This window comes from Gopherus flavomarginatus, chromosome 1 (assembly GCF_025201925.1).
Source record: "Gopherus flavomarginatus isolate rGopFla2 chromosome 1, rGopFla2.mat.asm, whole genome shotgun sequence".
Taxonomy (NCBI): Eukaryota; Metazoa; Chordata; order Testudines; family Testudinidae; genus Gopherus; species Gopherus flavomarginatus.
This window is the reverse complement of record NC_066617.1, coordinates 259,079,301-259,102,797: the sequence shown is the minus strand read 5'-3', so window position 1 is coordinate 259,102,797 and position 23,497 is coordinate 259,079,301. Positions and strand designations below refer to the sequence as shown.

General features: G+C 40.7%; 1 protein-coding gene across 7 annotated transcripts in view; it reads right to left on the bottom strand.

Moving 5' to 3' along the window:
* Positions 1-23,497, bottom strand: part of GRTP1 (growth hormone regulated TBC protein 1) — a 138,835-nt gene that overhangs the window by 50,463 nt on the left and 64,875 nt on the right. For 6 of the 7 annotated variants that reach the window (XM_050950361.1, XM_050950341.1, XM_050950320.1 and 3 more), the window contains exons 4-5: positions 22,237-22,361; positions 18,145-18,241 (exon numbers count right to left, since the gene is read on the bottom strand). The exons of the other annotated variant lie outside the window; for it this stretch is intronic. In XM_050950361.1, the coding sequence (XP_050806318.1) occupies positions 18,145-18,241; positions 22,237-22,361 (222 nt within the window). The remainder of the gene's footprint in view (positions 1-18,144; positions 18,242-22,236; positions 22,362-23,497) is intronic. 7 annotated transcript variants of the gene reach the window in all.

Below are 23,497 nucleotides of genomic sequence, written 5' to 3'. Positions count from 1 at the left end.
GGAGCTGAATAAGTAATGCTCCAACACCATCATGTTTGAGAGAAAGTGGGAGAATTACAACAGGAAGGGGAGAAGGAAGACTTAAAACTTGTCAACTTGTGGCACTATCTGGGGTTTTACTTAAAGCCCTAGTTCTTGAAGACGTGATTCCGTGATAAAAAAGAAAATCTCAGCTGTGATGATTTTAAGTAAGTTTCTAACTCTCTGGGTTGTGGAGACAAGCTTGAAAACAATAACCTGAATGCACCTGAAAGGCTTAAAACCTGGAAGGCAAATAAAAAGAACCCAAAATTTGTTACATTTAAACAGTCTCATGATTTTTAAGACAATCTCCTGGGGGTGGGGGTGTCTAACTTATTTTTGAACATTTGGGGTTGGCAGGACTGAGACTACACAGACTAAATTAGTCATTTCTCCCTAGACAGCACAACAGAGAAGTGGAAACCTTATATTTACATAGCTGCATTGTGTATGCACCTAAAAAAATACAGTCAGCGTATGTCATAAAAATGAAAAAAGCTAGGAAGTTGGCTTGCCTCCACATCCTCAGTAGTGCAGCACATAGAGCCTGGTACAAGGACATAAATAAAATCACCCACACAGTTTACATTGTACCTGATTAACGATGTGCCAAGTTACTATACTTAGGCAAAGGGTGTCGTAAAGGATAAAGAATAGAATGTAATATTCTACTCATTCCGAAATAAAGAGACAGACATTCTATAGCTCAATGCTATAAGTGAACATTCTCAGAAAATGTTACACAAGAATACTAACCAAGATTCTCAATAAGGATTAGTTTTTAATTATGGATACTTTGAGGGAAGGTTAACTCCTTTTTAAACAACCATGTCCTACTGAGTGAGGAGAGGTAGAGAAGATTGTTTATCATAAAGATAATAGAGTAAGAGAAAAGAAGGGAAAAATAATATAACAAATTGTATTTCATTTTTGTTTGCTGTAATAATCTTGCCCAGGCTGAATTCTAAAGTCACCTTGCAGATATACAGAGTCAAAACAAAACCAATTTTATGTAGTAATGATATCTGCAAGCATTACAGATATTGGAGAACGTGACCTGCTGTTTTGACAAAGTCTACCTAGAATAATTCTAACCAGATTAATAAACCCACTTCTTTTCAAATAATTAAAGGTCTGAATAAAACTACTTAATTTAAGTATACCAGCTACTCACGTCATTGCTATGTCCACGTCTATTTTGATAAGTTTTGGCTACCTAAGCACTTTGAAATAGGTTGTACAAAGTTTAGGAAGGAAAGAGGGAATGCAGACGCTCAGCATCGCCTCCATAAATGACATGAATAGCTCCTTTCCTAAACAATGCTTTTCATAATACCGAGGGGCTGGCAGATACAAGGTTATACAGATTATTCACTCACTGGATGTTTCCAAATAGTCTGGCATATCTCCAGCCACTGAGCCTTTGTCACTCATACAGTGTAAATAAGTGAACACTTTCCAGTAAGAGTTTAGGGTCACCCAATTGCTAACTTCTGAAATGATGTTTAAGTAATTCATTCATAAATCATTTTAGTCTCGTACATCATTTTAGCCTAAACTACCCAATAGACTGGAATTATTCAAAAACAATACAATATAGCAAAAACTTATTTATGTGCTTATAAAAGAGAGACAACTGCTCTTTTAATGAACTCATAGCTGTACAATTAAGTCTTAAGGACTGATGCCTTCTACTAAACAAGGATTTCTGGCTTTCTACGTTTGTTCATAGGATCATGGAGGACAGCTATATTGTCAGTTAAATATCAAGTACAAGAAGAGTACCTATTCTTAACATAGCTAAGTGAAAAACGCAGTGCTTCTAATCAGATTATTTTGTACTTAAAAATAACCCTACAAAAAGTTAAGTTTGCTTTTCAAGAGTGCTATAGTCACACTGAGACATACACAGCATCCAGTGTTCCATAAAAGACTTGGACGGAGGGATGAAGTTTAAAATAGAAAGTTCAACACACACACACACTCGACTCTAGTTTGAAATTTGGTGACGGAAACCAGTCCAGTTCTTCAAACTCTTATGTAGCAAAGTAAGACAATCCACTTATTTCAAGATTAAAGAAGCAATCAACAGAATTAATTTTGATCTCAAAATAGCAGGTTTCCAAATATAGCAGGCACAAGTGAGATTTCATTACCAGCACCAAGACAGAAAACCTAGTATATTAAAGACTTCTAGCAAATCAGATGGATTAGCCATAAAATGACGAATAAAGTTCCTACATGATGCTTGATTCTCCTAACTTCTCTTTGGTGGTAAATAACTAATAATTTCTAATACATATAAGTGGACAAAAGTTACATTACATACTGCATAACAAGTCCCTCATATTCTTCCATAACATTGAGCACAAACATGTCATTTATGTATAAACTATACTGACATCAATTCAGCAGCATCTATTGCTAACAGTTTAAGTTTATACAAAACTACATTGTGAAACAGTAAAACAGTTCTGTAAAATTTTAAGTTACAAATATAATGAATCCCTAGTAAATTCCTAAAAAATCCCTACGGATTAATTCCACAGCATTTCCCCAACTTTTGGAAGTTGAGCTCTCCTTCAGGAAAATGAAATTAATTACTCTATCATCACTCATTAACACCCCTTCAGCTCCTCCATCTATAGCAGAAGTGGGAAAACTACAGCCCGCAGGCCACATCCAGCCCGCGGGACCCTCCTGCGCAGCCCGAGCTCCTGGCTCAGAAGGCTAGCCCCCGGCCTCTCCCCCACTGTTCCCCTTCCCTTGCAGCCTCAGCGTGCGGCGCAGCCGGCGCAATGCTCTGGGCGGCCGGGCAGTGCAGCTGCACAGCCCGGCCTGACCCAGTGCTCTGTGCTGCACTGTAACATGGCTGACTCCACTGCCGCCAGCCACTGGTGCTCCAGGCAGCGCGGTAAGAGGGCAGGGAGCAGGGGCGGGCTGGATAGAGGGCAGAGGAGTTTGGGGTGTGGATAGAGGTCAGGGTGGTCAGAGGGCAGGGTACAGGGGGATTGAATGGGGGCAGGGGTTCCAGGGGGGCAGTCAGGAAGGAGGGGGGGGGGTTGGATAGAGGGCAGGGGAGTTCAAGGTGGTGGTCATCAGGAGGCGGGGGGTGTGGATAGGGGTTGGGGCGGTCAGAGGGCAGGGAACGGTGGGGTTGAATGGTGGCAGGGGTCTCTGGGGGCAGTCAGGAAGGAAGGGGGGTTGGATGGGGCATCAAGGGACAGTCGGGGTGGAGGTTCTGGGGCAGTCAGAGGACAGGGAGCGAGGGGGGGTGGATGGGGCAGGGATCCGGGGGGGGGGCATCAGAGAACAGGGGGGTTGGACAGGGCAGGATTACCCGGGGGGAATCAGGGGGCAAGAAGCAAGCGGGGGAAAGGGGACAGGGGCCTGGTTGTTTGAGGAGGCACAGTCTCCTCTAACCAGCCCTCCACACAATTTCTGAAACCCAATGTGGCCCTTAGGCCAAAAAGTTTGTCCGTCCCTGATCTATAGGCTTTTAGCACCAGAGACAGAGTGATCCCTCAAAGTCCTTGGCATTTGAGTTAGCAGCTACTGTACGTCAGAGTATTTTGAGTCTCTCTGCAAATTGTGGCAGATAAAAGTGCATTAGTTACACTTTGGTCACATTTCCAAGCTTTTCTTCAGACTCATAACAACACAGACTTTTAAAAAAATTAAATCAGTCTCTGGAAAAAAAACTGAAAAGCCTATTCATTCCCTGCCACTCCTGAAATCCCTAGGAGGGATAGCACATCCCATGCTTGGGACACACTGCTGTGATGCTTCCCAGGGGCAAGAGCACCACAACCTTTGTAGAAGTAGGGGACCCAAGGCCAAAGTGCCCCCTCCTTCTCCGTGGCTGGCCGCTCAGGTGGTGAACCAGCTGACCTCTCTTCTGGCACTACAGCAGCCCCTGGAGGGAAAAAGTGTAATTGCAGCTTCTCCCCATCAGAATCTATTGGGGAAGGGAGAGAGTGGCAGAAAGAGATTTGTGAGGGACATGTATTCTGCAGTTATATTTCTTTTGTTAGAAGTGAGGAGCCTCCTGGTTCCAGCACTGGTGCCCAGAGATACACAGAGTTGTGAGGCACTTCCCCCCACCTGCCCTTAGTGTGAGGAAGTCTTACCAGTGTCTGCTGTGGATCAGCTCCCTGACTCCATCAGCCACAGGCAACACAAGCACTACTTTTCAGGCCTCATACTCTCTGTACAGGTTAGTAACAGGTACACACCAACTACTGAGTCCTCCAAGAGTTCCTCTGGAGTGCTCAGCCTTTATTCCACTGAACACTTAAAGAATTCCTAGATCCACTATTCCTATACTGTCATAAACAGATAGTTAAGGGTTAATGCCTCTTTTACCTGTAAACGGTTAAGAAGCTCAGTAAACCTGGCTGACACCTGACCAGAGGACCAATAAGGGGAGAAGATACTTTCAAATCTTGGTGGGGGGGAAGTCTTTTGTTTGTGCTCTTTGTTTTGGGGGTTGTTCGCTCTTGGGACTAAGAGGGATCAGACATCAATCCAGGCTCTCCAAATCTTTCTGAACCAGTCTCTCATGTTTCAAACTTGCAAGTAACAGACAGGCAAGGCGTGTTAGTCTTATTTTTGTTTTCTCAACTTGTAAATGTTCTTTTTGCTGAGAGGATTTTACCTCTGTTTGCTGTAACTTTGAACGTAAGGCTAGAGGGAATTCCTCTGGGCTATATGAATCTGATAACCCTGTAAAGTATTTTCCATCCTGATTTTACAGAGATAATTTTTACCTTTCTTTTCTTTAATTAAAAGCCTTTTTTTCTTAATTGGATTGGATCTGGACTCTCCAGGAATTGGTGGGAGAAAGGAGGGGAGATGGTTAATTTCTCCTCGTTTTAAGATCCAAGGGATTGGATCTGGACTCACCAGGGAATTGGTGAAGGAGTCTCTCAAGACTACCCAGGGAAGGGAAGGTTGGGGGGGGGGGAAAGGGAGTGATCCAGACACTGAAACTTATGGATGGTGGCAGTGATACCAGATCTAAGCTAGTAATTAAGCTTAGAAGTGTCCATGCAGGTCCCCACATCTGTACCCTAAAGTTCAGAGTGGGGAAGGAACCTTGACACACACACAAATTGTACACACCAGATTCAACTCAGGATCACCACTTGACTTAATGCACAGCACTTCATATATATTCTCTCTCTCACTCTCACACACACACACACACACACACGAATCAGTTTATTATTAAAGAACAGATTCAGAAACAGAGTGAGAATACTGTACACAAATGGTTACATATAAAACAAAATCACAACACACTTTCTGAACATTCCTTTATCTCCCCCAAAATAGCTTATCCCACGTCCTCTTCTCAGCATTTTCAACTAGTTTGGCTGAGATCCCTTCTTATCAAGCCTGCTGGCAGGTTGTCCTCACAGATCAAGGAATAATCCAGGGTTCATCTACACTCCTGACATAGTTTCAAAAGTACATTGTCTTACTCCTAAACAGGATGACCCTTGCTATTTTTGTTTTTCCCGCAATCGCTGCAAGCTCCTCATTAATATTTGACTTAGTGTGTAAATGGACATCCATTGTAAAGCTTACAATACTTAATTTACATGTTGCCAGAGAGATAAATGATTGTTACCTCCTGTCTGGGGGAAACAGTCTAAGCAGGTCACCAAATATATGCTTTAAGAACATAATTTTTGTACAGATTTCTAACTCTTTAAATATCACCCATACATATATCATGTGATGATTAAGAGGACCGTATGACACAGGCTTTCATTAGAGACCCTACATAACATCTCTAGTAGACTAAAATGTAAATACCAGATCCCTGGGATTCTTGTAACACCAATACACCCCTTATGTATCAAGAGGTCCCTGGGTCACAACTGCATTTAGGCTAAGTCAAAGTCTGAGCATTTAATGGAAAGTATAAGGAAAAAAAGATGGGACGAGGTAATCTACACTGTCTCAGTGGTCCCACATCAATACCATCTCCCACTCATCCTCATTCTCTAGACATCTTTATTTTCCTGCAGTATTTTAAATCAGGTTTCTCCATAATTAATTATTTTATTGTAGTTGCATAGTAGAAAAAGCTGTATTTCAGGTTCATGGTATGCACAGAGTGGTTGGGTAAAGGTGATTCTTTGGAGTGTATTTGGAGGATGAAGTGTCTGACCCTTAGTAGAAGAGTGCATAAACTAAATTTAGTGGAGTTGCCTCAGGGTTCAGAAAAAGTGGATAAGGAAGTATGACCTGTTAAAACACCACCTAAGCGTATGTCTACACTACCTGCGGAATCAGCAGGCAGTGATTGATCCAGTGGGGGTCGATTTACAGCATCTAGATAAATCGACCTCCCCCAGGTGCTCTCCCATCGACTCCTGTACTCCACCGCCATAAGAGGTGCAGGCAGAGTCGACAGGGGAGCGGCAGCAGTCAACTCTCTGCAGCGAAGACACCGCGGTGAGTAGGTCTAAGTACATCGACTTCAGCTACATTATTCAAGTAGCTGAAGTTGCATAACTTAGATAAATCCCCCCACTCAGTGTAGACCAGGCCTTAGTAATAGTAATTTTGCTTGGTGTGGGTTTGTTTGGTTTGTTTTAAATTATGGAGACACCAGTCCCAATTCCACAGTTCAAATTAAGTTCTTTTTTGAAAGGGGATGTGAAAAGGATTTAGGGATCATAGTGGAGAAGCAATTCAACATGAGCTGACAGTGTGATGCTGTTGCAAAAAAGAGCCAATGCAATCCTTAGCTGTATAAGCAGGTTACTGCTGAACAAGAGTAAGGGAGGTTATTTTACCTCTGTATATGGCATTGGTGTGATTGATACTGGAATACTGATGTCCACCTTTTAAGAAGGGTGTTGAAAAATTGGAAAGAGTGTTGAAAAGATTTAGGGCTATAAAAAATGCCTTACAGTGAGAGACTTACAGAGCTCAATCTGTCTAGCTTAGTGTGTAAGTACCTTCACAAGGAGAAAATACCAGGTGCTAACAGACTCTTCAATCTAGTGGGAAAAGGCTTAAGCAGTAGCAATGGCTGGAAGATTAAGCTAGACAAATTCAAAATTAGAAATGAGGCTTTTAAAAAAAAAAAAAACCACAGTGAAGGAAATTAACCATTGGAACAAACTACCAAGTGAAGTTGTGGAATCTCCATATCTTGATGTCTTCAAATCAAGACTGGATGCTATTCTGGAAGGCATGCTTCAGTCAAACCCAAATAACTGGGCTCAATGCAGGGGTAACTGGATTTAAATTCTATGGCCTATGCCATACAGGGGGTCAGACTTGATGATGTAATGTTCCCTTCTGGCCTAAATCTATGAATATTTGTATCTAAAACAGGGATACCGGACGGAGTGCCACCCCTTTGAATTGGCCACCCCAAGCACCAGCTTCCTTAGCTGGTGCCTGGAGCCAGCCCTGCATAGAAGGCTTAAGAGGTTCAACTCAAGCCTCAGGAGTTGCTAATAGAGGCAGCTAACAGGAATTTCAGTGACAGTAGCTAAAGTCTGTGCTTAGAGGTCACAGGACATAATGGGCAGTGCATTTGGTCCACCTGTGGGCTGCTTGGTTTGTTCTCTGGGTACAGGCTGCATAGATAGCTAGACCACAGGCCCCTGAGTAAGCAGAGTTCCTGCTCAAGGCCACAAAGCTCTGGCCCTCAGATGGTTCATATCTGCACTAATGACATTGTACTGTGGGATATCTCACAGATAGATTATTTCAGGGTAATCAGAAGGATGTTGAAGAAAAAACAGAAGAATGTCAAAGCGATCGTCTCCGAGGTCGTTCCTGGCCTAGAAGCAAAGGAAGACAGAAAACAGAAGATTCTGGAAGTGAACTGCTGGCTAGGTAAGTGGTGTAGGGTAGGGGATTATGGTTTTGTGGCACATTGGTCCATCTCCTACAGATAGAGGGGACTGTATAGTTTGGATGTCCTTCACCTCAGTAGAAGAGAGACCAATCTCCTCGGGGACAGGCTGACTAGATTAGTCAGGAGGGGGTAAAACTAAGAGCAAAAGGGGAGAGTAAGAAGAGGGAAGATACGAACACTCAGCACAAAACTGAGCTGTTGAAAACAAAATCCATCAAGGAGCCAAAGGATATGAAGACAAGAGATTCTTTAATTGTCTATACACCAATACCATGAGCCTGAGTAACAAACGAGGAACTGGAACTGCTCATTTGTGAGCATAAATTTGGCCTAGTTGGTACTACTAAAACATGACAAGATGTTTCACACCACTGGAATGTTAAAAGTCAATGGTTATAACCTATTTAGGAATGTGTCAAGTATCAGAGGGGTAGCCGTGTTAGTCTGGATCTGTAAAAGCAGCAACGAATCCTGTGACACCTTATAGACTAACAGACGTATTGGAGCACGAGCTTTTGTGGGTAAATACCCAATTCGTCGGATGCATGGGTATTCACCCACGAAAGCTCATGCTCCAATACATCTGTTAGTCTATAAGGTGCCACAGGACTCCTTGCTGCTATTTAGGAAGGATTGAGTAGGCAAAAAGGAAAAGGGAATGGCACTGGATGTCAAAAATGGCATTATCTGTTTCCGAGTCACTGAGAACTCAGAAGAAAATGTTCTTGAATGATTATGGATCAATGTCCTCACAGATAAAGCACAAGATGGGGTATTAATTGGTATCTGCTACTGACCACCAAATGACACTAAGAAACAGGATGACTGCCTCCTTATATACTTATGTATGGGGGGAAAAACTGGGCAATCATAGGACACTTCAATTTGAGTGACATATGCTGGAGGTCTCGTGCTGTCAGCATAAAAACCTCCTTGGAATTTCTAAATATTATAGATGACAATTTCGTAACTCAAAAAAATGTAGCCACCAACAAGAGGGAATTCTGTGTTATACCTCATCCTAACAGATAAAGAAGAACTGATCACAGAACTAAAAATTAATGGTAGCTTAGGTACAAGTGATCATGACTTGAACACACTTATAACATGCAAACAGAATGAAAGTCCAGACCAGTAATATATAAACATGATGTTTAATAAGGCCAATTTCACAAAGCTAAAAACAATAAATAGCCAAATCAGGTTGAAGGAAGAATTTAATTCAAAGAGTGTGAATGATAATTGGGAATAATTTAAGAATACCTTATTGTAGCCTCCTCCCTTCCCCCCCACCCCCCCGCAAAATTGAGAAAGAAAGCTAGGCTGATTAAAAAAAATAACCTGGTTTAGAGGGGAAGTGAAGACAGCAATAAAATATATAGATAAAACAAATGGAAAAAAGAGGAACTTGATACTAATGAATATAAACAGAAAGTTAGAAAATTGATAAGGAAAGCAAAGGGAAACCTGAAAAAAATCTATGGCCAGCAGAGTTAAGGATGTCATAAACAGATTGTTAAGGGTTAATGTCTCTTGTACCTGTAAAGGGTTACAAGCAGGGAATGGGACACCTGACCAGAAGACCAATCAGAAGACAAGATACTTTTAAATTTGGGCGGAGGGAAGCTTTTGTGTGTGTTCTTTGTCCGTTGTGTGTTCTTCTCTCGGAGGTCTGAGAGTGAGCAGACATTACTACAGGCTCTCTAAGTTTCTTTTCTAATAGTACGTAAAAACAGGCGGTTTTGTAAATATTACAGGGTCCTATAGCTTACAGACACCAGAAAGAGACTTTCCCCCCAGTACCAATACAAATCAAAATATTCCCAGCAACTACACATATAAAAGTTAACCAGCCAGATCCACAATTGCAAATAGAGTAAAACAAATCAAGAAACCTAAACCGCCTGTTTTTACTTACTATTAGAAAAGAAACTTAGAGAGCCTGTAGTAATGTCTGCTCTCTCTCAGACCTCCGAGAGAAGAACACACAACGGACAAAGAACACACACAAAAGCTTTCCTCCGCCCAAATTTAAAAGTATCTTATCTTCTGATTGGTCTTCTGGTCAGATGTCCCGTTCCCTGCTTGTAACCCTTTACAGGTACAAGAGACATTAACCCTTAACAATCTGTTTATGACAAAGGACAATAAGGAATTTTTAAAATAAATTAGGAATAAAAAGAATCATGACAACAGTACTGGTCCATTGCAAGATGGAAATGGTAGAATTATCGATACCAATGCAGAAAAGGCAGAAGTGTTCAAAACATGTTTCTGTTTGAGGATCCAGATCACTTGGCAACCTGGGAGCAAGTAAACAATATGCTTTTTAATACGGCTAAATGTAAATGTATGTATCTTACAGGAAGGGGGACACTATCCTGGGAAGCAGTGATGCTGAAGAAGATTTGGGGGTTGAGGTACATAATCAGCTGAACATGAGTTCACACTGTGACGCTGTGGCCAAAGGAACTATCAAGATCCTGGGATGCACAAGCAGCAGAATCTTGAGTGGAGAGTTTTTACCTCTATATTTAGCACTGGTGTGACAGCTGCTGGAATACTGTGCCGAGTTCTGGTGTTCACAATTCAAAAAGGAAGTTGGAGAGGTCTCAGAGAAGAACCATGAGAATGATTAAAGGATTTGATTTTGAAAGCTTGTGTCTCTCACCAACACAAGTTGGTCCAATAAAAGATATTACCTCACCGACCTTGTCTCTCTAAAGGATTAGAAAATATGTCCTATAGTGATAGACTCAAAGAGCTCAATATATTTAGCTTAAAAAAGAGGAAGTTAAGGGATAGCTTGATTACAGTTTATAACTAGCTATATGGAGAACAAATATTTATTAATAGGCTCTTCAATCTGACAGAGAAAGGTATAACATGATCCAATGGCTGGAAGTTGAAGCTAGACAATTTCAGACTGGAAATAAGATGAGAGTAATTAACCATTGGAACAATTCAGCAAGGGTCATGGTGGATTCTTCATCACTGACCACTTTTTAAATCAATATTGGAAAGATATGCTCTAAGAATTGTTTTGGGGAAGTTGCATGGCCTGTGGTATAGAGGAAGTCAGACTAGATAATCACAATGCTCCCTTCTGGCCCTGGAATCTATGAATCTATAAATGATATTAATATAAAACGCTTAACAAGGAGACAGACATGCTTAACCTTTAGGAGGAATAAGCCATTTAGATCTTGCCTGCAGTATAAACACAAACCACATCGAGGAACCTGACTCAACACAATAGTCCTCAACTTACTACCGTTGTGCCAGTTTGTAGTGTGGACTGGATCTTAAGTATATTTCATAGCCAGGCTAAACCCAAGGATTTTTACATTCTAGCCTCCTCATGTCCATAGAAAACTGGGTTTAAGACATAAGAACAGCCATACTGGGTCAGACCAATGGTCCATCTAGTGCAGTATCCTGTCTTCCAACAGTGGCAAATGCCAGGTGCATCAAAAGGAATGATTAAAACAGGTAATCATCAAGTGATCCATCCCATCGCCCAGATTCTGGGAAACACAGAATAGGGACACTTTAGAGCATGGTTTTGCATCCCCTGTCAATCCTGGCTAATAGCCATTGAGGGACCTCTACTCTCCATGAACTTATCTAGTTCTTTTTTTAAACTCTGTTATAGTCTTGGCCTTCACAACATTCCCTGGCAAAAAGTTTCCACAGGTTGACTGTGTGTTGCATGAGGAAATATTTCCTTTCGTTTGTTTTAAACCTGCTATTAATTTCATTTGGTGACTCCTAGTTCTTGGGTTATGAAAAGCAGTAAACAACACTTCCTTATCATAATTTTAATAGACCTCTATCATATCCCCCCTTAGCCATCTCTTTTCCAAGATGAAAAGTCCCATTCTTATTAATCTCTCCTCATATAGAAGCTGTTCCATACCCCTAATCATTTTTGTTGACCTTTTCTGTATCTGTTCCAATTCCAATACACCTTTTTTGAGATGAGGCAACCAAATCTGCATGCAGTATTCAAGAAGTGGGTGTACCGTGAATTCATACAGAGCCAATAGGATATGTTCTGTCTTATTATCTATTCCCGTCTAAAAAAGTGTGGCACTCTCTAATACCCTGCTCAAGACAGACTAACAAAATGTATTCTCTTACTATTGAAGTATTGTTTGATTTTTCAGAGTTATGCACAGGAAACAAAAGTAGTTCAAGAATAAAAACAACATTAAACAACATTAAAGCAGAGAATGTAAGTCAATGATCTCCCACTGTCCAAATCTTCTAAATTTGAACTGCCAGAAAATTCAGAAGTAAGTAGTAGTTCAGGCTCATCAGGATTTCTAAATATATACTTAAGACCTCATGCCACCTTCAGCTTAACAGGACAACATATTTAACTCTTAGATAATACAACTGCCCTGTAATGTTCAAAGAAACTTGCTTTCATTTCAGCTGCTAAAGGCTAGTAATCAAATATGTATGCCTCCTTGCACCTGGTTTATAGACCATAATCTGGTCTATAAACCATGTATGCCTGTCTCCTTGTGATAGGCCTTACATTAGGTTTCAGAGACAACTACACAGGATTAGTGTCTCACTCCAGAATAAACAGCAGTTCTCAAAACAGGAAAGTGAGGCAACTTTGCCAGCAGGCAATCTTGTAGCTCAGTGAAGCTGACCCAGCAGGTTCAACCAGCAGCACAGAACAATTCAAGACGTGCAGACTCTCTGTTTTTGTGGGGATATAGGCACAAAGTAAAAGCTGTTGACTTTTGCCTTCTTTTCCAGACCATTTTACCAGTGGTGAAAAGCCTACTTGTCATTAGTGACTTTTGTAAACATAGCATCATAGCCTCACAAGGATCCTCCTATACCACAGACATCCATCTCTGGTTTTCAAACCTTGTCTGAGAAGGACCACATTCCTTCAACACATTATACTCTCCTGCATGCCACCCAGCTGCTTGTGAATTCAGTCTAGAACTTGTGCTATTCAGGTCTAGCAAGTCTTTTTCCTACCCAGCTGAATGAAATGTTCCATGAAGATTCCACTTCCCTTTTGAGGAAGATATTTTAAACATACAACTACTTACTCACCTAGCTCTATGCTTAGGGATTTCACAGTGCTCTGTCCAAGTATTAAAAGAAATTTGCTAAAAGAACGAAATAAATGTGCAACTAATTTTAGTTCAATAAGGTGCTGAATAAACATTAGGATTATTATTTTACACCATCTACAAGAATGCTAAGTGCTTCAGAAGTGACAGGTCCCTGCTCTGAAGTGTTTAGAACACTGATGATGGACTTGAGAGGTGAGGATTTTATGACACTAGGAAGGCAAGGAAGTTGCAGATTATAGATATGCAATTATCCAGTTACTCAGTTTAGTATTTAACATATGCATAACTAAACTGAGTAACTGCATAATTGCATACCTATAATCGGCATCTTCCTTGCCTTCCTAGTGTCATAACATTGTATCCAGCACCTCTGCTGTAGATAGGCGTTCCACTCAATCTAAATTGATGTTGTCTCATGCCACATTTTCTGCCATAGCAAGTAACACAGGTTAGCCTCACCTCTCTCTCTCTCTCTCTCTCTCTCTCATCTTCCAATTGGGTGATCATTCCATAGTTTGAAATATATCTTCACAGGGCATAGCAGCTGAAATCCCATTTTTCATTGCTCATGAGGCAAAATTTCCATTCTCCTAGGCCTATATTTCATAACCACCCCTGCTTTCAGAAAAAGGACCATAAGAAAATCAAAACAATCACAGCCAAACTGCTGTTTTCAGGGAGTATCTGAAATCCCAGTGCAATTTTAATGCGATCTCCAACACCACATTTATTCATGAGCACAGAGAAAGAAAACTAGCCAAATAATATGTCACTTTGTATTTAACATCAGCTACCAAGGTTAGCAAATTTAACCACTACCTGATGCTTTCTAAAGTGAAGATTCCAATATTTCTCAACAGCAAGAGTAGGCATAAAAGAGTATGCAAAATGCTAAATTCGAACTAAGAGAGTACTTATGCTCGGTCTGAGTTTGAGTCAGTCTTATGCTTGTCAACCCACAGTGATTCCTTGGAATATTTAGTCCACTCTCCGTCATCAACTGCTCTAGGCATATGCTTGCATACAATATTGCAAAGTGAATTTGTAGATAAAGAACTCCTCATACCGGGATACTTCAGTCTGCCAGAAACAATTCTGGTGTTTCTCTCACTGCTTTTAAAAGAAGTTTTACTCCTAACCCCTGAACTTCTAGAATTTATTCAATGGGCTTGTCTTCTGTAGAAACTTCAATCGTTTATGCTTCATTTGTTTTTTGCTTATGATTAAGGCTATGATTTTGTCATGGTTATTTTTAGTAAAAGTCTCGGACAGGTCACAGGCAATAAACAAAAACTCAAGGGAACCTGCGACCTGTTCATGACTTTACTAAAAATAACCAGCGGGAAGGGGTGGGGAGGGTAGGGCGGAGGAAGGGAGTCAAAAGGCAGAGGGGACTGACAGGCCAAGCCCCTCGCCATAGCGGGAGACTCAGCCCTCACTCTGGAGCTGGCCACAACTATGTGACTGGCGGTGCACGGCCCCAGCTGCAGCCACAGCCACAGCGGGGGGGGGGGGGGGGGGGAGAGGGGAGGCACACACGGTCCTGGGAAACTGCGAGGAGAGTGCATGGCTCCGGCTGCAGCCCCAGCTTCAGCCCCTGACAACTGAAGCTGAAGATGATATCAAGGTCCAGAAAAGTCAAGGAATCCATGACTAAATCATAGCCTTACTTATGATCCATAAATGACTCAATGACATAGGGTATCAGGAGGACACTAGTAGAGGGGAAGGCATTTCCAGGATTACAGGGAAGGGCATGATCTGAAAGCATTTCTGGTGTGATGCAGGGGGAACAGAGGTAGATTAGATGGAGTGGAGGTAATACAGAAGAGGGAGGAACAAAGAGTGAATTCTCGGCTGGCAAACTAAAGGAGATTTGCCAGATGTTAGAGTTGTCAGAATTAACAGCCCATCATCTGTGCCAGCAAGATGCATCCATACTGGTATTCGATCAATTTGATCTGCAATGACTGAGACTCAGTTATTGCTTACCCCTACAAAATCCTGGAGTAAATGCCATGTTAATTTGGTTACCTGACAAGTCAGCTGAAGCACTTCTGCTTGAAATATGCCTCACTTTACCATCCAATTGAGGGGGAGCAATCACTTATCAGGGTAAATTTCTCCAGCACACACACGACCTAAGACACTCATTACACTTCTGTGCAATTACTACAATTATTTTACCTGTTATGTTTTAAACTTTTATAAAGAGAACAATTCAATTTCTGGTAGTCAGGGTAAATGCCAGCACTGATAACATCAAAGAACTGTCTTGGAAATCAGCAGCAAAGCTGTGCAAATACTGATAAAAAAAAAATCTTAAAAGAAAGTCTTGCATTACCCAATAACAATGATATTTTAAAAAGATAAAGTCTGTATCTAGAACCCAGATAACGTATAAATGTGTCTATATTTATTTTAAATTCTCTATTTAATGTGATTTGTCCCATTGCCTCTCACACTATGAGTCTGTACTAATCAATGCCGCTACTAGAATAGGAAAAGGGCCATAGAAACAAACAGGAAAATGAAACAAGAGTGCCTTTTCTCATTAACATATTTGAGAAGTTTAGGAGCAAGTTGCTGAAGAGCTACAGGCTTCATGGAGTCCTATCAAAACAAATTCCATAAAAGGACTGATGAATACAGTCCTGAATCTCCCAGACCTATGAATCCACTCCTCTATCTCAGAGGAGAATAAAAAATACTAAATGACTAAAAACAAAATCATGGAATAAGTGCTAAACTTCACTGTACAATGACACTGCCTTTCATCAGGTGCCTGATCCAATGCCTACTGAAGTCAGTGAGAAGATCCTCATTGGATCACATCCCAGCCCTACACCCCCAGCCAGAGCCTCCTTCAAAAAGTTTGCCCACTCCTGCTATAAAACTTATGATTAGGTTTGTTAATTATTTGTAATTATAGAACAGTCACTAGAATATAGTGAAATTGGTTACTGTTATTTTATATAGCTTATACTGCATATAGAAGCTCCCTGTTGGAACATGTAGAAGAATGAAGTTATCTGTTTATAGCAGGAGTGGGCAAACTTTTTGGCCCGAGGACCACATCTGGGTATGAAAATTGTATGGTGGGCCATGAATGCTCATGAAATTGGGGTTGCGGTGAAGGAGGGGGTGAGGGCTCTGGCTGGGGGTGTAGGGCTCTGGGGTGGGGCTGGGGATGAGGGGTTTGAGGTGCGGGAGGCTGCTCCAGGCTAGGATCAAGGGGTTCAGAGGGCAGGGCTGGGGCGCAGGAGGGACTCGGGAGTGCAGGCTCCGGGCAGCGCTTACCTCAAGCAGCTCCCAGAAGCAGCAGTATGTCTCCCCTCTGGGTCCTAAGTGGAGGTGTGGCCAGGCAGCTCTATGCGCTGCCCCGTCCGCAGGTGCCACCCCTGCAGCTCCCATTGGCTGGGAACTGCAGCCAATAGGAGCTGCAGGAGTGGCGTTTGGGGCAGGAGCAATGCACGAGCCCCCTGGCTGCCCCTAAATGTAGGAGTCAGAGTAGGGACATGCCATTGCTTCCAGGAGCCATGCAGAGTGGCCGCCAAGCCCGCTTCCCAGCTGGAGCGCATGAGCAGGACAAGCCCCAGACCCAACTCCCCAGAGGGGGCTCAAGGGCCGGATTAAAATCGGCTGGTGGGCAGGGTGTGCCCTGTGGGCCATAGCGTGCCCACCCGTTTTATAACCTCAAATTTCTTATGTTGATTTAGCCAGGCTTCTATATGCTTTCTACATTTGTTTCAGAAGTAGTTTCTATCCACACAGTCTTAAAATAGGCCTTTTATGAACTGAACAATTCTGATAATCTCTACATGCAAGTAAAAATTGATTTAGTTTGTTACATGACTTATTTAACCTCGAGAATTATTGTTTGCTGTTACTCAGTGCCATCAGAAACAATTACACCAGTTCTCTTTCCTTCCTCCTCCGCAAAATCTTTCCTTTGAACAAAAGAAAAATGTAATTTTATTTCTTTACATCTTAAATGAGAATAGCTCTAGACATCCAAAGCTCTGGCAAAAAGTCAAGCACAATCCTGGATGTTACTGTCATACAATAATTTGATATTTTAATAATATGTTCAGCCTCCAGCCCTTCAGGATAGCAGTTCAAGAAAGCTCTTCAACAGCAAAAGTAGTCCAGATAAGGCAATGTCAAAACTACCCTTGGTAAGCCACTGTATGAAATTTAAGGCACCATATACACCTGAATAAAAGTGTGCACTGTACTTATGTGAATTCATGGGGCATCCATTCCTCCTTCATAGGTTTTAGTGTTAAATTCCTAGTTGGAGTGCTCATGTAATCTATCAAAAAAAATCTGAGGGAGGAAATGTCCACTTGGTCACATTTGAATAATTTAAACTCATGGTTTCTAAACACAGGGATCATGACCTCACAGAAGGTTACAAACCACCTTCCTTTTCTTTACAGCCTGATGGAAAGAGGGGATCCTGACATTTTTTTTTTTTTGTACAACGGGGTCATAGTGTAGAAAAGGCTTGGAACCACTAACTTAACAGTTCCTCGGCCCTAACACAAACTTCACGCAGACCTTATCAACTAGCTGTAAAGAAAGGCCAAGCTGCTTCCTTTCAGTAGTATAATAATCTGCTACTTTATGTAATGGCCAGCACAAGATACTCACACTGCAATGAGACTCATACCCTTCCTTCACTTGAGACCAACTGCTTCAATCTTTCCATCATATTGTTTCCCACAGGCCAAGGAAAACTGCTAAAGTCCCAGGCACTCCCATAAGCCCTGGCCTCTTGCCTAGCATTGAGCCACTGGAAATATAAAACCATGGTAGTGGTGGGTGAAAAGCAAGATGTGTTACAAATTAAAACAATTCTACACCAGCTGATCAGATTTCAGTTTCCTACTACTTTGTTGCCTAAAGACCAGCGTTTTAGTTTCAATTTGTTTTGACTGGCATCCTGTATACCCACAATGAAATCAGGGCAGAATTAGATCCCTACAAACTAAGCAGACCATTGAAGTTAAACAGCAAGGCTTATCTTGCCACACAGGGATTCTATAAATAAAAATGAATACAAAGGGAAAATAAAACCCAAGCTCTAATGTACAGATAAAATAAGAGCCACTAGCATACCAGGCAATATTCGTCCAATGAGAGCATCTAACAACCAAAAGGATTCCTCTTCATTCTTTGTAATAAGAATCAGGTATCCGGCTATGAAATTCATGCCCTGAAATAAAAAGAAAGCTTTTATAATTTCTCCACTTACCTCAAAAGCTTCCTGTTTAACTTCATAATACCAAACATGAATTTCAAAGTACTGATTGAGTGAAATAAAAAGAAAAGCATTGTGCCTGCATCTTCCTTGAAAGATACCAGAGACAGGATTATTACAATTCACAAAATGGACAGGATAGAGGAAATCTGTTAACACAGTCTACCAATTGATTAATGCTGCTACTCCTGGGCATTGAAAGCCCATGGAAGCCAGGGGAGAAAAAAAAATTAAAGCATTAAGAAATTAAAAAGTAATGTACAGACTTTTTATTTTAAAAAATCCCAAAGCCCTTTCCAAACAACAAAATAGATTATTACTTTGACCAAAACTGAAACATAGCTATCTCTGGAGTGAAACTCACAAAATAGGTGAGTAATAGTGTGCAGTAACACTACCTAACAGTTATAGGTGGAGCATAGCCCATCCAGTTGAAACTAAAAATGCAGTTTAGGAAAGCAAAATAGGAAGCAGCAGAGCTGTAATTCCACCAGGTTTTACAGTGCAGTTTATGCAGCTATTTAAACTATTTTTGTCCAGAACTAACAAACAGTATTTATTGTTTCTATTTGTACCTACATTATACTAGATGCCTTTCAAATCACCAAGGAAGCCATAGTTCCTGCCTTACAACCTACAACAGGCAGACACACAAAGTGTGGGAGTTAGAGCTATATATGTAAAGCATTAATTGGCCACATCCTGACAGTACAATGTGTTGGGCTTTTCATGGCAAGGTATCAGTGGAGAGAAGATGTATAAAATATATACGCCCTGATTCAGGAAACCAACCCTATTCAGGAATAGCACGCGTTTAAAATTAAGCATATGCTTAAGTAATTTCCTTAGAGACTCTCTCTAAGTAATCCATAATATTACTTTAGTCAACCAGTTAGTTTTAGCGACATTAGGATGATTTACATTTATAGCATTTTATGCAATTTTGGCTTTTAAAATGAGAGGATTTTTTTAAAAGTAAATTTATTGTGATATACACAAGATGGCATCTAAAACAGTACATAGTGCACCAGCATGAGAGCACACAATTCCCAACAAATTTTTTTAAAAGCCAATGTAAAATTGTCTTTAAATATTTACAGGCTGTGGAGGCTCGTGTCAGTTACACTTGTTTAGTGCTAATCTTAGAAATCCTCTCCAGTTTCATTCTTTTCTTTTGTATTCTCCAAGACCTCTTCCGCCCAAGCTCTCCATTCCAGGTTTGTCTATGGGGACAGGCAGTAACATTGTCTCACTGTACCCAATAAGCAATGCCAGCTACAGCTCAAGCAAGAAGAGCACTGCCAGAACGGAAACACTCAAAGGATTTTGGAAACTAAAAGTTCTTGTCTTGACCAACATCCAATTTCTTGGATTCAAGTGGCTTTGCTCACTTGTCTTTTGATATACAATGCCAAAACAGTCTCTGCACATTTGAATTTTAAAATATTCACTCTGTTCTAGACATTTATTTTCAAATCCTTAAACCTCTATATTAGTAGTTGAACTTTTACAAATTGCTGAAGTTGCCTGGGTCTGTGTTGCATCTGGGGTGCTTGGCCTTCTGCCTGTGAAGACAGCTATTCAGTTCCCATGCTGCCAGATAGTTTGACAATTGCATCCATGGTGATAAGAGACTATTTAGCACTTAACATAGCAGGCACAAAAGCCTGGTCTTTAGAAAATATTCACAAAGCAAATTATTTCACTAGCTGCACACACATTGGCGAGAATTCCATAGGACTACGGTACAGAATGGCAACTCGAAACTTGACTAACTCCCTGGTTGGGAACTTTTTAGTGGTGACTCTCCAGAGAAATGTTTTAATAATACTAGTGTGGTGTGGAGGATCTGCAGTTAGTATATAGTGCAGGCCAGAAAGAAATACACAAAGAATTGGGGGTGGGTGGAAGGGTTCACCTTAATTGTCTACTGTTTCAGAGGACTCTTGGTCCCATTATATGGTATACATCACCATTTATCTTGATGAAGTCTGCTGTTTCACTAGGACAATAGCCAGTTTTCTAAGACAAACACTGATTTATCACAAGTATAGGAGGGGAGGCTCCAGCCCTTGGTTTATGTTGTTATAACCTCGATGGATAACCCATCTTTTGAGGGAACAAGAGGGGGAAAAGTCCCTTGGCCTCTTTTAAATGAGAATTAAATGGGTGTTTCTGTGCATACTTAACAAGGTTTTAATGTAAAGTAATATGCATCTCTTCATATATCTATCTTGCTTTATTTAGAGGCCTAATTCCGCAAATACATGGATCAGAGACTGACCTTTTCCATTTTTCTGACAAATCTTAAAAGAATATTGTTTTAAAAGCTTTGTTCTCTTTGGATGAAATGTTATATGTGGAAAAAAAAAAAGGAGCTTTTACTGCCACATTTCAAAATTACCATTATTAACCTCAGTACTGCAAAATGTCAGGGCCAAATAGTAAGTCAGATTTCAGCGACTTTGATAATGATTTTTAAACCTAGATCAATCTCCTTCTACTAAATTAAATGAGCTGCAATTCAATAAATGTAATATATATTCTTTAATAAAGGCTTGTTATTTTTATTTTATTATATCAATTTTCTTGACTGGTACAAGACACATGTAATTGCATATAACTGCAGTGCAACAGGGAAGGAGAAAAGGGAGACTTCAAAGCTGAATTGAACAGAAGAGAGAGTTTTTGATTGTGCCAGTTACTGTTCCTTTATGACATGCAAAGATAGCCACAATGTTATTTCTATTTTAAAAAGGTTTTTCTGCTTGTATGTTAACCTTAGAAACATCAAATATTTTCCTTCCTTGTATCTTCCACAGGATCCTGTAAAGAACTAGGGAACTGGAGCAGGAGCATTCTCAGTCCTCTAAGAGTTATGAGGTTGAATTTTACACAAATTTTCCTCCTACATGTTTGTCAGGACTTTGAGTTAAAACAGTGTGGCAAACTGCCGGCACTATTATGATGGGTCTCGCGTTCTCTCTTCTTTGGGGGCGGGAGGGGGCGTGGCTCAGGGCACCGTTTCTTGCCCATGAATTGGAATATTAATTGCCCCACTAGTGTCCTTGAGGAGGGGAGTGGAGAGGGAGGGACCTGGGGCCGCCCTCTACTCCAGGGCCCAGCCCAGAGGCCCTGAGGATAGTGGTGAACCACTTGAACTGGAGGTTCCTTCCCCTGGGCTACTTCCCTCTCCTGCCCTTCAGCTTGTGGGGGGGCTTCCTGCCCTACCTCTGCACAAGCCAGGTGCCCCTTACCTAGGGTCTTGGGCTTCTTAGCCCACCGCAGCACTTCTCCAAACTTTCCTCTGCTTCTCTTCAAATTGTTCTCTGCTCCAATATCAATCCTTTCTGCTCCAACTCCCACACTGTCTGATTGAAGCAGGGGTTTTTATCACGTGACAGACTACAGGTGCTCTAGTTAATCTATAGCAAACTTTCTTCCCCTCACAGGGAATAAGGCTCCCTTCTAACACTCTTCTGCTGCCCTCTGGCCATGCTGTATCACACAGATGTTACAACCAAATCCACAAAAACTAGATTTAGACCATTTGTTAATGTCATATGACCACTGGTTCTCCTCTACCCAAAAAAGTTCTCCAGAAAGACATTGGAAACCAAGACCATGCCTCTCTAGAACACCAAGTAGCAAAACAGGACACCATTTTTTTAGTTTACTGTTCACCTTTAGTGAATGAAACCAATTAATTCACTTGAAAAGGGCAGAAATTGGGTAAGCATACATTGCTATTTGACCTTGCTTAAAATTATTACATTTAAAATGGCTCATATATGAGATCGGAAAGATACTGTTAGCAACTGTTAATATGACTATGTTTAGCTTTCCCCACAACCTTGCCTACTGCTCAAAAATGTACTTTAAAATTAGCAACAATGATAATGTGAATGTCTTGGGAGTATCTTTTTAAATGTCTATAAGAAGTTACATACCTGGCAGTATCCCACTGTTTTATTATGGTGCCCATATGCTACTAATACATTGTAGAGTGTCTGCTGTAAACAGGGATTAGCAGTTTTGCGGAACTGTACATTATCTGGAAATGTTCTATTCATGTCTAGAAAAAAAATGAAAAGACCAAATTTAAGCCATGTTGCCATGCTCCCTAATAATTTTTAGCCTTGTAAGATGTACAACTGAAATCTGAGAAAAGGAGTCTGGTAGATGAAGTTAGCAAGAAATGACCTCAAATCCCTATTTTAGTTCACTGGCCTACATTCAAAAGAGATCCATTCCGAGAAAGAATGATCTCTCTAGGCTAGGGGTGACTTACAGTCTCAAGCAGGATTCAAGGCAGAGACTGATTTATGGCAAATCCCAGGAATTTTGTAACCCTCTTCAGCATTTCACGTAACCCTCTTCAGCAATTTAAACTAACACACCATGTACCGAATTTATCTAGCGCAATGCTAAGGTATTAGCTGCAGCACTGAGAAGTGATATTTTCACAATAGATTGGTTCATTGAAAACTAAACCAGAGTTGTCCTTTGCTGAACTTATCTATGTGGATTAGCCCTAAATAGTTCATTTTTAAAAGATTCTGTTCTCATGACTGATCATATGTGTTTCACTCTAACCTAAAAACAAAAAAAAAAAATAAAAAAAATGCAATTACATATTGTCACATCCTGGGGGCGAGGGGGAAGAAATCTGCTTCTTTACTCATGCAAGGTCACACGGAAGGAGATTTTTCAAAGAAAGCAGAGATGCCTACCCATGTACTTCAAGTTTAGTCTTACATCTGATCTGTGATTAAACAAATTTCAAAGCAGTAATTCCTGAAAGAGGCACTGTCAGGTCAAATTTGGTCCAAAATTTAATTCTATGAAAATATGCTCATACTTTAGAGGAAATAAATATATCTCTGCTTTTTTTTTTATTTTAATTCTAATAGAAAAACCTAAACCTGTTTGCTACAATGTTTGCTATACACATAAAACAATGAAAGTGTCTAGAAGTGGATTAAATACAAAAGTGAAGTGGTCTATTGTTTAAACAGAGAGAAAAGAAGGACAACAAGCAGCACGAATAGTGAAAAATAAATTTAACTTTTCAGGGATATTTAAGCAAATAAGGCAGTTTGTATAAATTAAATGAATATATAATTACACATGCAAACTCATGAGTGTATGTGCACATGCATCTATGTGTAACTGCACATATTAGACACACACACACACACGTAAGTGTCA